At 34.5% G+C, this 13,462-nt stretch overlaps 3 protein-coding genes and 1 non-coding gene across 4 annotated transcripts; 1 reads left to right on the top strand and 3 right to left on the bottom strand.

Moving 5' to 3' along the window:
- Window positions 1–71: 71 nt before the first annotated feature.
- LOC133677083 (trihelix transcription factor GTL1) lies at window positions 72–2,130 on the bottom strand. The gene is made up of 2 exons (XM_062098921.1): window positions 1,712–2,130; window positions 72–1,142 (listed from the first exon to the last, which is right to left on the bottom strand). The coding sequence occupies exons 1-2, from the start codon at window positions 2,035–2,037 to the stop codon at window positions 380–382; spliced, it is 1,089 nt and encodes a 362-aa protein (XP_061954905.1). The 5' UTR covers window positions 2,038–2,130; the 3' UTR covers window positions 72–379.
- Window positions 2,131–3,253: 1,123 nt separating this feature from the next.
- LOC133677015 (nudix hydrolase 2-like) lies at window positions 3,254–6,766 on the top strand. The gene is made up of 9 exons (XM_062098835.1): window positions 3,254–3,536; window positions 3,647–3,906; window positions 4,393–4,458; window positions 4,599–4,736; window positions 5,205–5,282; window positions 5,366–5,416; window positions 5,544–5,578; window positions 5,951–6,059; window positions 6,315–6,766. Exons 1-9 carry the CDS (start codon window positions 3,452–3,454, stop codon window positions 6,510–6,512), a joined length of 1,020 nt encoding a protein of 339 aa, XP_061954819.1. The 5' UTR covers window positions 3,254–3,451; the 3' UTR covers window positions 6,513–6,766.
- Window positions 6,767–7,152: 386 nt separating this feature from the next.
- Window positions 7,153–7,226, bottom strand: TRNAI-AAU (transfer RNA isoleucine (anticodon AAU)). Its single transcript has one exon. It is a non-coding gene; the product is annotated as a tRNA-Ile (tRNA).
- A 2,128-nt stretch (window positions 7,227–9,354) lies between these two features.
- LOC133677163 (nuclear transcription factor Y subunit B-3-like) lies at window positions 9,355–10,429 on the bottom strand. Its single transcript, XM_062099017.1, has one exon. It carries the CDS (start codon window positions 10,182–10,184, stop codon window positions 9,591–9,593), a length of 594 nt encoding a protein of 197 aa, XP_061955001.1. The 5' UTR covers window positions 10,185–10,429; the 3' UTR covers window positions 9,355–9,590.
- Between the last annotated feature and the right edge of the window lie 3,033 nt (window positions 10,430–13,462).

Here is a 13,462-nt window from a genome sequence, read left to right as displayed (position 1 = left end):
GAATATATAGCATGGAAGATCTATTGCCATGAATATCAAAACACAACCATATTCAGCAGAAAGAATCTCCATGAAAGCTAAAGAAATCACAGTACTCGTTGAATAAGGATTCGAAACACAAGGAAGCAAATGGCTAGAATGCTCCTATGAATATTGTTGGAAGAACAATTCATACAATCATAATTTTCCCCTGCAATGCATAGCTAATGCAAGAACAGTCAATAACATCTCAATGAAGTTCTACTCTAAGTTAATACAGATGCATAAATGGACCAGAAATCACATCAAGGTAAGATTCGAGAAATATAAATTTCAGGTCCCTGGTTGTTCTTTTGATGATGCTGGGAGACAGCCAAAGACTTGAAACAGTTTGAGATTTTCAACCTTTACCCAGTGCGCAGTTAGCTTGATTGTCTGTATTGGCAGAGCCATTTCCCAGATTAACAAAATCGTCATTGTATAACGTGTCCAATTCTGGAAAATAAGGGCTCACTGTACTATTTTGAAATGGTTTCTTTGGGGCTGACATTTTGAATTGCTTGTTGATGTTTTCCCATTTCTCTTTACACTTCTTCGCAGTGCGGTTGTAGCCCATATTGTACATTCCAGCAGATATTGCATCCCAAATATTATTCCCTTTGGAGCCTGTAACTTGCGACTGCTGTTCCCAAGCAGTTTGAAGCATTATAAGTGCTTGCACCTCAGCTTCTGGCCATCTTTGATTACTTTGGTCACCCATAAAATCATTTTGAATGGGGGCATCGGCATTTCCTCTATCGTTCACCATGTGTGAGAATGTCATTGATGGTTGAGGGACTTCGATAACATGACCTGACGTCATGTTCTGGATGAAGGAAATGAGAGCAAGGTTACGAGAAGTCTCTTGAGCCCTAGCCTCACTATCCCTTTTCATCCTTTCCATCTCTTGCTGTTTCCAAGCTTCATCTCTTATCACCCTCTCCCTTTCTCTACTCTCTATCATCTCTACCAACTGTTTATGCATCTCCTCCTGCTTCTCCATCACTTTCATCACCAAACTCTCCAAAAACTTCTCAATCTTGGATTTCCTCTTTCTCTTCTGACCAACAGATTCTCCCACACCAACCGATAAATCATCATCGTTTCCATCACTCGAACATAAGCTGAAAACAAACAAAACCACATTAACTCAGTTTCCAAATAACACTTGTTGGATCTAGACTACTACTACGACTACTACTGCACTCACACAATCCCGGGTGGGTTTGGTTTACACTCTTGAATCAATCTGTCCCTCAACTTATCAAAGAGCCAATAATTTCTACCATCATAGCAATCCTCAACCCCATACAAACAGCATATGCATTTGGATCACGATCATCCGAAAACATCAACCTGATCACTATTGCATAAACATACACATTGCCCACTTCCCTACCTTAATAAGAAACGTCAAACTAATCACTATTACGTAAACATACAAATTGCCCCCTTCCTTACCTTAATTAGAAACATCAAACTGTCTCAATGTACTATTGCATTACCTAACATTCTAAGCAAACTATACCTTAAAAATTACCATAACCCTTTTCTTAATATCTTCAAAAAAGGGTCAATCTTAAATATTATCAAAATGACTAAAGATTAATAATAAATGAAAAAAAACTTTGCAGAAAGCAAAATAAAAAAAGAAAAAAATAATTAACTAACAAAAAAAAAATCTAAACTTTACCTAAATTCATCATCAAATAAACCTCCACCCGACCCACCACCACCATCAGCCGCCACTTCACTCGGCTGTCCACTAACCAAACCCCTCAGACTCTCTCCCCCGTCCTCCCTAGAACTCGACGGAACTCTGTCAGTTCTTCTAATCGGACGGAGCTTCTGCGGAGGCAAGCTGGCAGCCTCACTCGACCCCGCCTCCGCCTCCGCCGCCGAAGGAGCTGCGGCTGAAGTGGGGATAGTAAAGTTGCCGGTGGGCGGGAATGGAGTTATCTGAAGAGGAAAGTCGTTAGGGTTTTGTATTTGCCGGTCACCGGTAATTAATAAATCCATTTTTTACTGTTGATTAAAAAAATTGGCGGCGTTTCAGTTTTTTTTTTTTTTGGCTGCGGAGAAGGTGAAATGTGAGGTTTTAGCAGTAGTAAAAAATAAAATAAAAGGAGGAGGTAAAAAAAATAAAAAGGAGGGGTTTTTTAATTTATATATTTGGCCTTCTTGTTTTTGCATATTTACACAAGTTTTGTCCTGGGTCTCTTTTCAAATAGATTATCGCCTGGAGGTTTGACTGAGAATGTTGACCGTTGAAGAAAACATAAATTATGATATTAATTTGGTTTAATCCAGTTAAAAATATATTTTAACTCACAACTCAGTTATTAGAATAAAATTTAATTTTTAATTTATTAATTTTTTTTAAAAAAATCAAAACAACATTACTTATCCTAAACATTATAAATTTCAATGTTTGATAATAAAATATATTTCTAAACAATACTTTATATTTTTAATATGACTCCAAAACAATAGCTCATGTTATTCACTTTTAATTATATTTTTTAAAATCAATTTAAGATTAATCTAGGAAAGTTTCGAGTCAGATGAGTTAAATCAAGTTAATTTTTTTATCTTATAAAAAAATAAAAATAATATTAATTTGAAAAAAAATTAAAAAAATCAAAGAATTTTGAATGTGTTTTTTCCGGGTTGATTGAATCACGAGTCAACTTGAATTTTTAATTGGATCAATTCTTTTTCTATTTTTATCGAAACTCAACCCGGTCTAGATTTCGAGTCACTCCACTTAGTCAAGTTTTTTAAAAATACTTCTAATTTATAAATAATAGTATTTCATATCTTTATAGTTTTTTTTTTAAAAAAAATTATGTCAAAAAATATCTTATAATTACAATCACTTTCTCGATTAAACAATCTTTCTAACATAATCAAATACACATAAAATTTACTAATTCATAAAAATTTTACTTCTCACAACTTGAATATCTTATTTTATCTATTTCTAGTTTGTAAACAATATAATATAATTACTTTGAGACTCATATAAGACGCTATTTCCTGTAATTAGAGATGATTACAAAGTAATTTCCATGAACAAGTATAGATGAATCATCTGAAACTCGAATGAAATCATACATTAGTTTACACATAAGTTCGTCCAAGAAAACATTATTAAAAAAAATAGAAGTATGATGTAGTAAAAGTAAACAACTTGGTGTAGGAAGCAATGCAGTTTTTTTATGTTGAAATAAAGTTTGGAGTCATATTCAAAGTATGAAATATTCATAATCTATCTCCTTCAAACACTCAATGTTTTCCATATAATACCCAACAAAGATACAAAATTAAAGTCTTTAGGCCCTAAACCCACGATATTAATCATGTAAATGTAAAGGAAAAGGCCCATCTTTTGTTTAAACACTTCGATTTTTGTTCCTCCCACTATAAAAATATGATCAGATGCTTCTCTCCTCATTCATTCCTCTCTTCAGCAGCCATTTTTCCTCTCGGAAGAAATACCCTACAATCGTCAGCGGGTAAAAATCTTAATCATTCTTGTGTTTAGCTGTCCAAGCTTGTGTAAATGTTTGATTTTTTGAATTTAATTACCGGGTTTTGCTTTGTTTTGTATTTTCTTTTGTTGTAGTGTGTAAAGTTCATTCCGTTTTAGTTTTTGGCATCTGGGTTAGAGCTAGAATTGCTGTTGGTGCAAGTTCAATGGCAGGTTTGGTGTGTTCAAAATCTGGAATGGAGCAAGTGTTGCTTGAGAATGAAGTGCAACAGGTTAAGTTGCTTGACTCTGTCAATGATGACTTTGGAGGTGTCATTGTGGAATTGAGCGAGGCTATGGATTTAAAGGTGTTTGCTTCAATGCTTAAAGCTTCAATTACTTTATGGAGAAGTCAGGTATTCATTGGTTTTATCAATTCTGTTGCGTTTTAAAGTTGGGTTCTTGTTGATAAATGTTTTAGCATCAGTGTGCTGTTATTGATTCTGAATTTGGAGTTTTTGGGGGGTTGTTTCTTCTCTGTTCTGGCTTTTTATTACTGAGTGTACAGAAAGCATCTGAGATATTTTGGGATTGTAAAATGAATCACCAAGGTTTTTTTTTTTTTTTTTTTTTTTGGGGGGGGGGGGGGGGGGCGGGGGGTGGCATACTAGTGTCAATTTAGCATTCATCTGACTAGAGTCGTCAAGTGTACGTGAAATTTAAGATTTCTTTAGAATTGGAGACAGGCCAATTCGAAATTTGGGCTATAGGGCATATGCTCTTAGAAACCTCAAGAGTGCACTGCATGGACAACTGAAGTCTGTTTTCCGTGTATATTAGATGCATTTCTGTCTAACGCTGTTTTGGTTTTAATGTTTAATGCACTTGAACATGTTTTGCAGGGTAAGAGGGGCGTTTGGATCAAAGTACCTATTCAACTGGTCAATCTTGTAGAAGCTGCTGTCAAGGTAACTTTTCTGCCTGTATAAATTGCAGTCACGAGCTCACGATGCTCTAAAGTTGCTCAAGTAAGATTAGAGAAAAAAAAAAAAACCGGTATCGCTAGCCTGTCTTGTCAATTAACCTCCAATTTTTTTTTACTGTTCAGGAAGGGTTCTGGTTCCACCATGCAGAGCCGAAATACTTAATGCTTGCTTTCTGGATCCCTGAAGGTTCTCATACTCTTCCAGCGAATGCCTCTCACCGTGTGAGTATTGGTGCATTTGTCATGAACAAAAAGAGAGAGGTAATTCTTCATATCTATTTTTCTTGATAACTTGTTGCAATAAAGTTAAGGGGTTTGCATGGGAAGTGCTCTTTGTGTGGATGTGATCAAAGTTTCATTTGCTTCTTGCTAAAGCCTAAAAGTCCACATATGGTTGACCTTAACTAATAGCTACAGCTACTGGTGCTGCTGCTATGTTGGAAACATAGGGGTCCTTGTATTATAAGAAATCTTGATCCTTCATCAGAAGTGTGCTTGAGGGAGTGGGAACCACTACTAAGTTTGATAGATTTCATTTCCTGCATTTGCTTCATACTTTTACATTTCAGACCTTTTGCTTTGTCCAGTTCTTACAATCTAAGTTCCGATGCTACAGTAGGTGTGAAATGATTATTTGATCTCTCATTTGAAAAGAATACAGTACAGTTGATACTGTGGGGGTCTCTGAATGTTGTTTTCTCAAAATATAATTGCAATTTTCGTTCCCAGGTGCTTGTGGTCCAAGAGAAATGTGGCATATTTCGAGGGACAGGTATATGGAAGCTCCCTACTGGAGCTGTGGACGAGGTAGGTTCACGATTTAATTTTTTTCCATCACAGATATAACAGTGTCGTGTGGGGTCACCACTAAAGAACTTTCTATTCTCCAGGGAGAAGACATATGTGCAGGTGCAATGAGAGAAGTCAAAGAAGAGACAGCAGTAAGTCACTGTTGTCTAACCTGTATGCTCAAGTGAAATGAGTTGCACATTTATCGCTAATATGAATGAAGCATATTTTTCCCTGACATGATGTAACGAAATTCCATGTTTCTTTTTGTCTTGACAGATTGATACGGAATTTGTGGAAGTACTAGCATTCTGGTAAGCAATTTACTAGAATATTATTTATCATCTGCATCCAAACCACATCAATGCATTCCTTCAATTTAAGGTGCTCCTTATATTTGCTTCTCCATGCCTTGGTTCCATGGTTTTGTGATGCGGCTTGTGTGAGCATGTATTAGCTAGTTTTATTACCAGTGATAGTTGTTTAACTTGCAAAGGGAAACAACGTGTTTTCATGTGGCACAACAAACTCCTTTAGCGAGTATTTTGGCCTGAACATGCATCTGAAAGCAACATTCGATCAGAGAATAAACAATATTTTTGCTTTTCGCTTTGAAAGCTTGTCTTTTGGAATTGGAACTGGTCTTTTTCTGAAATTTACTTCTTTTCTCTTCATGTAACTTGCAGGCAAAGCCACAAATCATTCTTTGGGAAGTCAGATTTATTCTTTGTATGCATGTTACGACCCCTCTCCTTTGACATCCAGAAGCAGGAGTCAGAAATAGAGGATGCTCAGGTGACTTTTTGTCAAGGAAGTTTTTCCAATACAAAAGTGTTGTCAAAGGGAGCAGAGGACTGGTTGTGGTGGCCAAAAGCTCCACAGAAACCCCTCTCCTACCCCAATCAAGGAAAAAAAAAAAAACCCTGCAGATTCTGTTCCACTTAGCTGAATATATTCTATACTAATAGATATTATGCATTTTAATGTTTGAACAACCTGAATGCCAGCTGCTCTAGCTAGAAACCCTCACATTAATACTTGCAATTGCAGTGGATGCCATGGGATGATTATGTAGCGCAGCCATTCGTCCAAAAGCATGAACTTTCAAAGCAGTTAGTTGACATATGCAAAGCAAAAGAAGATGAAACCTATTTTGGCTTTTCTCCGGTGCCCATCGCATCAAAACTTCCAGATCAGAAAAGCTTTCTGTACTTGAATGATCGAGACCTGGAAGGCAGTGAGGTCTGAATGTCTCTCACAACTCAGAAATATACTAGGAAACAGCATGGCCTGAATGACCCTCAGAATTATACCAAGGAGAAGATTCAATATCTGTAATTTCATTTATTTTTAGAACAAACAATAACGTTGTAATTGTCATGCATTCTTTAGAAAAGAAAAGTAATTTAGTGATTGTATTAGTGCAATATTTGATCCATTAGTTGTACACTGCTGCTCTACGGGCTGCCATTATCAATTAGTAAAATCCTTGTTCATCATCACATCATCTCTCTTTCTGAAATTTGAACAATGAGAGCTACATATTGCCTGGGCTGGCTTGGCGTTTTTCTTCTGGTCTTGGTTATGGACAATCCTCTATTAGGCATCAAAAGCAACTACTGCTGTCACTATGAGTTGTAGATTTCAAAAGCTACAAGCCATTAATTTTGAGGCCACTTTATAAAACAAAAATCTCTGGTTACATTAGCCATGGCCGTGCTCGAACTCCCAAATCTGTTTGTGAGTAAAGAAGGCCATGCTAAAGAATAAAATATATATCTTACGAGTCTTTCTTCGAGCTTGGCAGGAAAGCATACAGAGAGTTGGTGAGGCTTTGAGAAGATGCGAACTTAGACACCAAGAAAAAGGGGAAGGAAGATGTTAAAATTGGCCCATGCAGGTTTCGAACCTGCGACCTTCGCGTTATTAGCACGACGCTCTAACCAACTGAGCTAATAGGCCAGATGCTGGAAGTTTTACTTCATATATATAATTTCTTAGTATAGAGGGAACGCATTATTTGTTTTGTTGGCTGTAGAATACAGTCACAAAGTGCACTTAGTTTCATATCAATGAAGTAAGCTCTTGCCTATGTACGTATGAGTATGATTACAGTGTCTGTGTATGTATATATATATATATATATATATATATATATATATATATATATAATTAATACAACAGATAGAAGGATGTTGTTTACTCTATTAAAAGAACTACGATAAAAACCCTAGCTCCTTTACTTTTTTATGAACAATATCTTATTTTTTTTCTTGCTAAATTCTATGCTTTATTTTTTTTTCAATTTATTTATTTTTAGTTTTTTTTTTAAATTTTATTCTTTAATATTTTATTAAATTTAAATTAGTTTACATAATTTATTTTGATTTATTTTCTATAAAATTATCGTCGTCTTAAATAGACTTCCCAATATTTTATTGGTGCTCAATTTTTAATAAGCCATAACTTAAATTTATGTATGCATGGTTGATCCAATATGTCATCGTCTCAATATTAAAAACAAACGTCAACTTGAGATTTTTTTAAAGCCAATCCTTGCTTTTTCCTGATCTTCTGAGTTGTATTTGGACCTATATCAACTCTTATATGGGTTGATTTTAAATCTAAGTTAGGTAAGGAGTCGAGTTGAGAGGTTTTATAATTGACCCAACGAAGTTAGGCCTTTTAAAAAAAAAAGATTCATCTTCCAATTTTTTTTTAGCTTTTGATTGGATCATTTTTAGCTTTTGTTTTTCAATTTTATTTTTTATCGTTTAGTTGATTTTGAATATCTTCATATTTTTTTAGTTTGTTTTTATAAGATTATTGCACTCTCAAACAAATGCCCTAGTATTTGATTGGTGATTAGTTTTACAAATATCTATTTTTGTTATTATATCATTAAATAAAAAATAATTTACAAAGAAAAAACAAAAAACAAATTTATTAAACCAGTGGAGTCCATGATTTGAGTCATGAGTTTGGTAAATTAAGTCTAGAAGTCCATTTCAATCCAATATATCATTATTTCAAAATTAAAATAAAAAAAGATATTATTTTGATTTTTTTAAAGTTAGACCATGCATGTTACCTATCATCTAGGCTTTTTTGGACTAACGGTATTGATTGAATCATTTCAAGGCAACTCTTACACAAATTAATTTTAATCCCGGACTAGATAAAAAATCGGGTCGAGAGATTGTGAGATTAACTACTAGGTTATGTTTAATAACTATATCAAATAGTTTCATGTGGCCATACTATTTTTTCATGTTCGAAAAAACTTTGATCCGATGCAAAACTTAGCATAGCCAAACTCTGAGAGGTAGTTCAACTAGTCAGGTCTTGGGTTTGTTTCCTAATGGTCACGAATTCGAGTCCTTTCAGGGCTACTGGAAGCTTACATGATCGTTAATTTTAGAACCAATGGGATTAGTTGAGGTACATACAAGTTAACCCGAACACCCATGTTAATCTAAAAATAAAAACCTTAGCATAGCCAACAAACTAATATATTCTGTAATTTTATTGAAAAGGAAGGGAAGAAAAATGAGTATGTGGAGAAAAAAAGTTGAATAATTCTGCTATAAAGCAGCCAAATTAATTCGAAAGGAGACAAATGAGAAAGGAATGGTGGTTTGGCTCTTTCTATTAATCAGATAAATTGTGGATAAACAAAAAGAATTCATGTTATCCTTTATATATGTAGAAAAACAAAGAATAAAAAAATATATAAAAAAAGCATTTTCCTTTCAAATTTCAATATCCTTTATTACTTATACAAAAATACCAAAAGAAATCATGTTTGTTTTTTTATTCATTATTGCTATTTTAGAACATAACAAACATAGATAATTAATTAAAATAAAGGAGATATGTTTCTATGTCTTTCTTGTTTTTTTTTTTTAAAAAAAACATAAATTCATTTAAACATTATTTTAAAAATAGATTTATTTTTATATCTTTCTCTTTATTCTTTTAATATCAAACACAAATATTCTATCCCTTATATATATATATATATATATATATATATATATATTATCATTTGTGTATCAAGTTTTTTTCACACATATATAAAAAAGTAATCAGTTAAAAGAAAAAAAACATTTTATTTATATTTCCACATATCCTGCTAGACCCATTTCACCATCCTTGTTTCACAAAATGGACCATCAAACCAACCACTAATATCTAATTATTAAAGAAAATTACAACACCATGGAAAGCATCATCAAGCATTATCTTTGCCCTTACTATTGACATGATAATTAGAAGAGAAAAATATAATAAAGTAGTAAAAACAACTGTAACCCTAGCTAATTACTAGCTTGGCCTACCAGAAGAAGCTCCACCACCAGGACCATACATATTCCCTGGATGACGGTGCTGATAATGGTGATGTCCCATCATCGCCATACTTGACTGCATCCCAACATACATATTGCCCCCACCACCTCCACCAAACCCACCCCCAGAACTTCCACTATTCACAACACCACCATCTCCGGCATTAACATCTCTTTGATCACCTTGCCTCACTATTCCCATGGCCGCAGTCTTCTCTCCTTCCATCTCTCTAAATTTTTGCAAGTAAATCTTCAGAGGTTCAACATAATCTTCAAACCCTAGAGTTGTCATGGCCCACAACAGATCATCACCATTGATTGTCTTCCTCTTCTCTCTTTGACACTTATCTGATGCCTCTCCAGTGATGAAGCTAATGAACTCGGACACACACTCTTGCACAGTCTCCTTAGCATCCTTTGAAATCTTTGCATTAGCTGGTAAAGCTTTCTTCATGATCCTGCTGACATTGGCTATAGGCAAGAGCCTGTCTTGCTCTCTTGGTGAAGTCTCAGTACTGTAGTTTGTATTGCTGTTGTTTTGCTCTCCAGACTCATTGTCTGAATCAGCCATGAACCCTAAACTTACCAAAAGACTCTTGGGTTTGGGTTTGGGTTTGGCTTAATTATTTTATGAACCGTATAAATAAATATTACAAAAAATTAAAAACTTGGGGTTAGAATTTGAAGAATTTATATAGAAGAAGAGAGAAAAGCTAGCTAGCTAGGTAGGGTTTGAAGAGGATGATGAGAGTTATAAGGAAATTTGGAAAGTTTGCTTGGCTAAAGGGAAGTTTGAGCTTAATTTTAATTTTCATACTATATATTATAAACAAATTATTATTATTTGTTTTGTTAGGCTATATTGTGTGGGATGGATGGTTTTGGACCGACATTTATTGATAAGTTTCTTAGATGTGGATGTTTGATTGGCCGTTAGATCTGGAAATTGAAGGCTTGTAAAGGTGGACTGACTGCTTATGGAGGTGTCACACTTGTAATAGCAGCCTTGTGTGCCTCTTCGATTAATGGTGGGGTTCAACCAAATATTTAACACTCTGATAAATTTACTCGTCAATTTATATTTAAATACCATATTTTATGTTACTATACATACTTTAGGTCATAAAAATAATAGATGCTTTACTACCTTTCTGCCAGCCATATATTTAATATAATGTCATCAATTCATGTTGATAATAAAAAAAAATAATTTTAAAATTATAACAATAATCATTTTTATTTATATGTTGACTGGGGTCAAACTGGGCTGACTTTTGACCCATGATCCAGACCCTATCCTGGATCGACCCCCAAGTTGAATTTTAAAATTATGATAATAACCATTTTTATTTTTATGTTGACCCTCACGATTTGTGACTCGGGTCTTGTCCTGTATTGACCTCTAAATCATATTTTAAAACTATGATAATAATCATCTTTATTTTTATGTTGTCTCGGGTCAACCCAAGCTGACCATCCAGACCTATGACCTGGACCTTACCCCGGGTTGACCCGCAAGTTGGATTTTAAAACTGTGATAATAACTATTTTTATCTTTATATTGACTCGGGTCAATGGTCAACCCAACCTGTGACTCGAGCTTGGCCCATGGTCGATCATTAAGTCAGGTTTTAAAACTATTATAATAACAATTTTACATTGACCTGAGTCAATGATCAGCCTGATCCGTAACCCGGGCTTGGTCTCGGATCGATCCCCGAGTCAAGTTTTAAAACTATGATAATAACCACTTTTATTGTTATATTGCAATTCTGTTTTCCTTGCCAGAGTTAAGAGTTACCGACATTTGATAGTAGCAAGGAAGATTTACTTAAGCCTCCAATCCAGAAACACAGCTTGTGGTAATATGATTCTCTGCTTCACAATGGACTCAGCTGATGATTTGTGCCGAGATGCCATTTGTGAATTGCTAATGTGCTCATCAATGGAGATTGTGGGGGAAATGTAGGCTTCTTTCTAAAGAGTACAATAAGTTAACCTATGAGTCCCTTTTCACAAAGCTATACAGTCAAAGAACTAACATTGTCTCTGATTTCTTTATCCAAAGCATGATTAGGAATGAATATCAGGTTTTCTTTGTTTCAACTGACGCTTTGAAGCCTCATACTAAAATACCCTTTGATTTTCTTCCTGAACATGTGGATATTATGTCACTAACAAATCAAGGAGTTCTACCTTATCGCGCAGATAATAAACTATGTTATTATATGTGTAACCCTTCTATCCAACAATGGCAAAAGATCCTGAATCCAAAGACACGATATGATACTATAGAATCCGGTCTAATGATTGTAAGGTCAAAACCTTTACGATACAAGATTATGAGATTTTCGAAGCCCAAGTTTCGCTCACATAAAGAATTCTATATGTACCATTGCATTAAAGTCGAGTTGTTTGAGTCAGCAACTTGGAAATGAAAATTGTTGGATGGAATGAAGTTGCCGCAAGAAGAATCCCTTCGTCATATGACAAATGTATCGGTGAATGGCTCACTTTGAAGAAAATTGTTTTTGTATTTGATGTGAAAAGGGAGAGTCATTGTTTGTTTTCCCTTCCCCTGCCAACATCTGAAAGTAATTGTTATTACTCATTTTTGGACCCCATATGAAGAATTGACAAAAGCAGAGAAGAAAAAAAATATTTTTTGAACCCCGTTTGAGCTATTTTCTGCCCTCTTTATCCTACCCCTTAATTTGCTGCCAAAATCGTTCTTAAACTGATTAGGAGTCTTCATAATGTTAAATTCTTTACGGATTAATATGATCACAAGTTAAACTAAATGGGGTGTTGTGGGTTGAACTAGATCAATATTTTTTTTTTAAATTAATCGGTTTTGACCGGATCAATACAATCATGGGTTAACTTGTCAGGTTAATCAAGTTTAAATCAGGTCAACTCTATAATAACCTTTTTTAAAACTTGACTTGGATTGATGGCTGATTAGTTGAGTTTCATGTTAATCCATCAAGTTAACGGAGTTTAACATCAATGGACTAAACTCATGCTTATTTACTTTTGCTAGTTTAGTGATATATATAGATTGATAGAGATTACGTGCCGAACCTAAACAAATTAAGGGGATGCAATGGAAAAAACATTGTTTCAATAATTTCAAACAAGGGAGATTGGATATCGTAGATGGGAATAGATAGGGCAGGCTTGAAAATGTAGGGAGGGAGAGGGAGAGAGGGAGGGAGAGAGGGAGAGAGAGTTACTTGTGTTCTTCTGCCCACTTTATGAGATGTGTCTGTGGCTCTACATATATGCTTAAAGATTTGGTAAACGGGTTTTTCCCTTAACGTGATTGATTGATTGATTACTTAATTAATTAATCTTTAACCTAGCTATAAAAGATAATTAATTAAGCTTTAACCTAGCTATAAAAGAGAATACGTAGATGACAAGAGTAGGCAACCAACCTCCATTCAACGTCCCTTCCAACTTCCATCTTCCAACTTCCATCTTCCAACTTCTGCCATTGTACAATTGGTGAAGCCATGCATGCTTGCTGGTACGTATGACCCACTTGCCCTTCCATTTCATTTCATCTTCAAGCTTCTTTTCTTCTCCTTCTCTTTGACGGTCATGTGTCAACGTTCAACTTCTTCAATTCAATTAGTTAAGCAACCAAGGCATGAAATATATATATATATATATATATATATATATATATATATATATATATATATATATATATATATATATATATATATATATATCTCATTGTTATTCTCAATTATATGGGCCATATATAAAGGAATTTGATTCATGGATATTATTGAGTAGAGAAATTGGTTGACCATCCAAGTCAACTCATGAAGGGCAAAA

Source organism: Populus nigra, chromosome 17 (assembly GCF_951802175.1).
Source record: "Populus nigra chromosome 17, ddPopNigr1.1, whole genome shotgun sequence".
NCBI classification, from domain to species: domain Eukaryota; kingdom Viridiplantae; phylum Streptophyta; class Magnoliopsida; order Malpighiales; family Salicaceae; genus Populus; species Populus nigra.
Note: the sequence above shows the minus strand (reverse complement) of the source record. Positions and strands in the feature narration are given on the sequence as shown.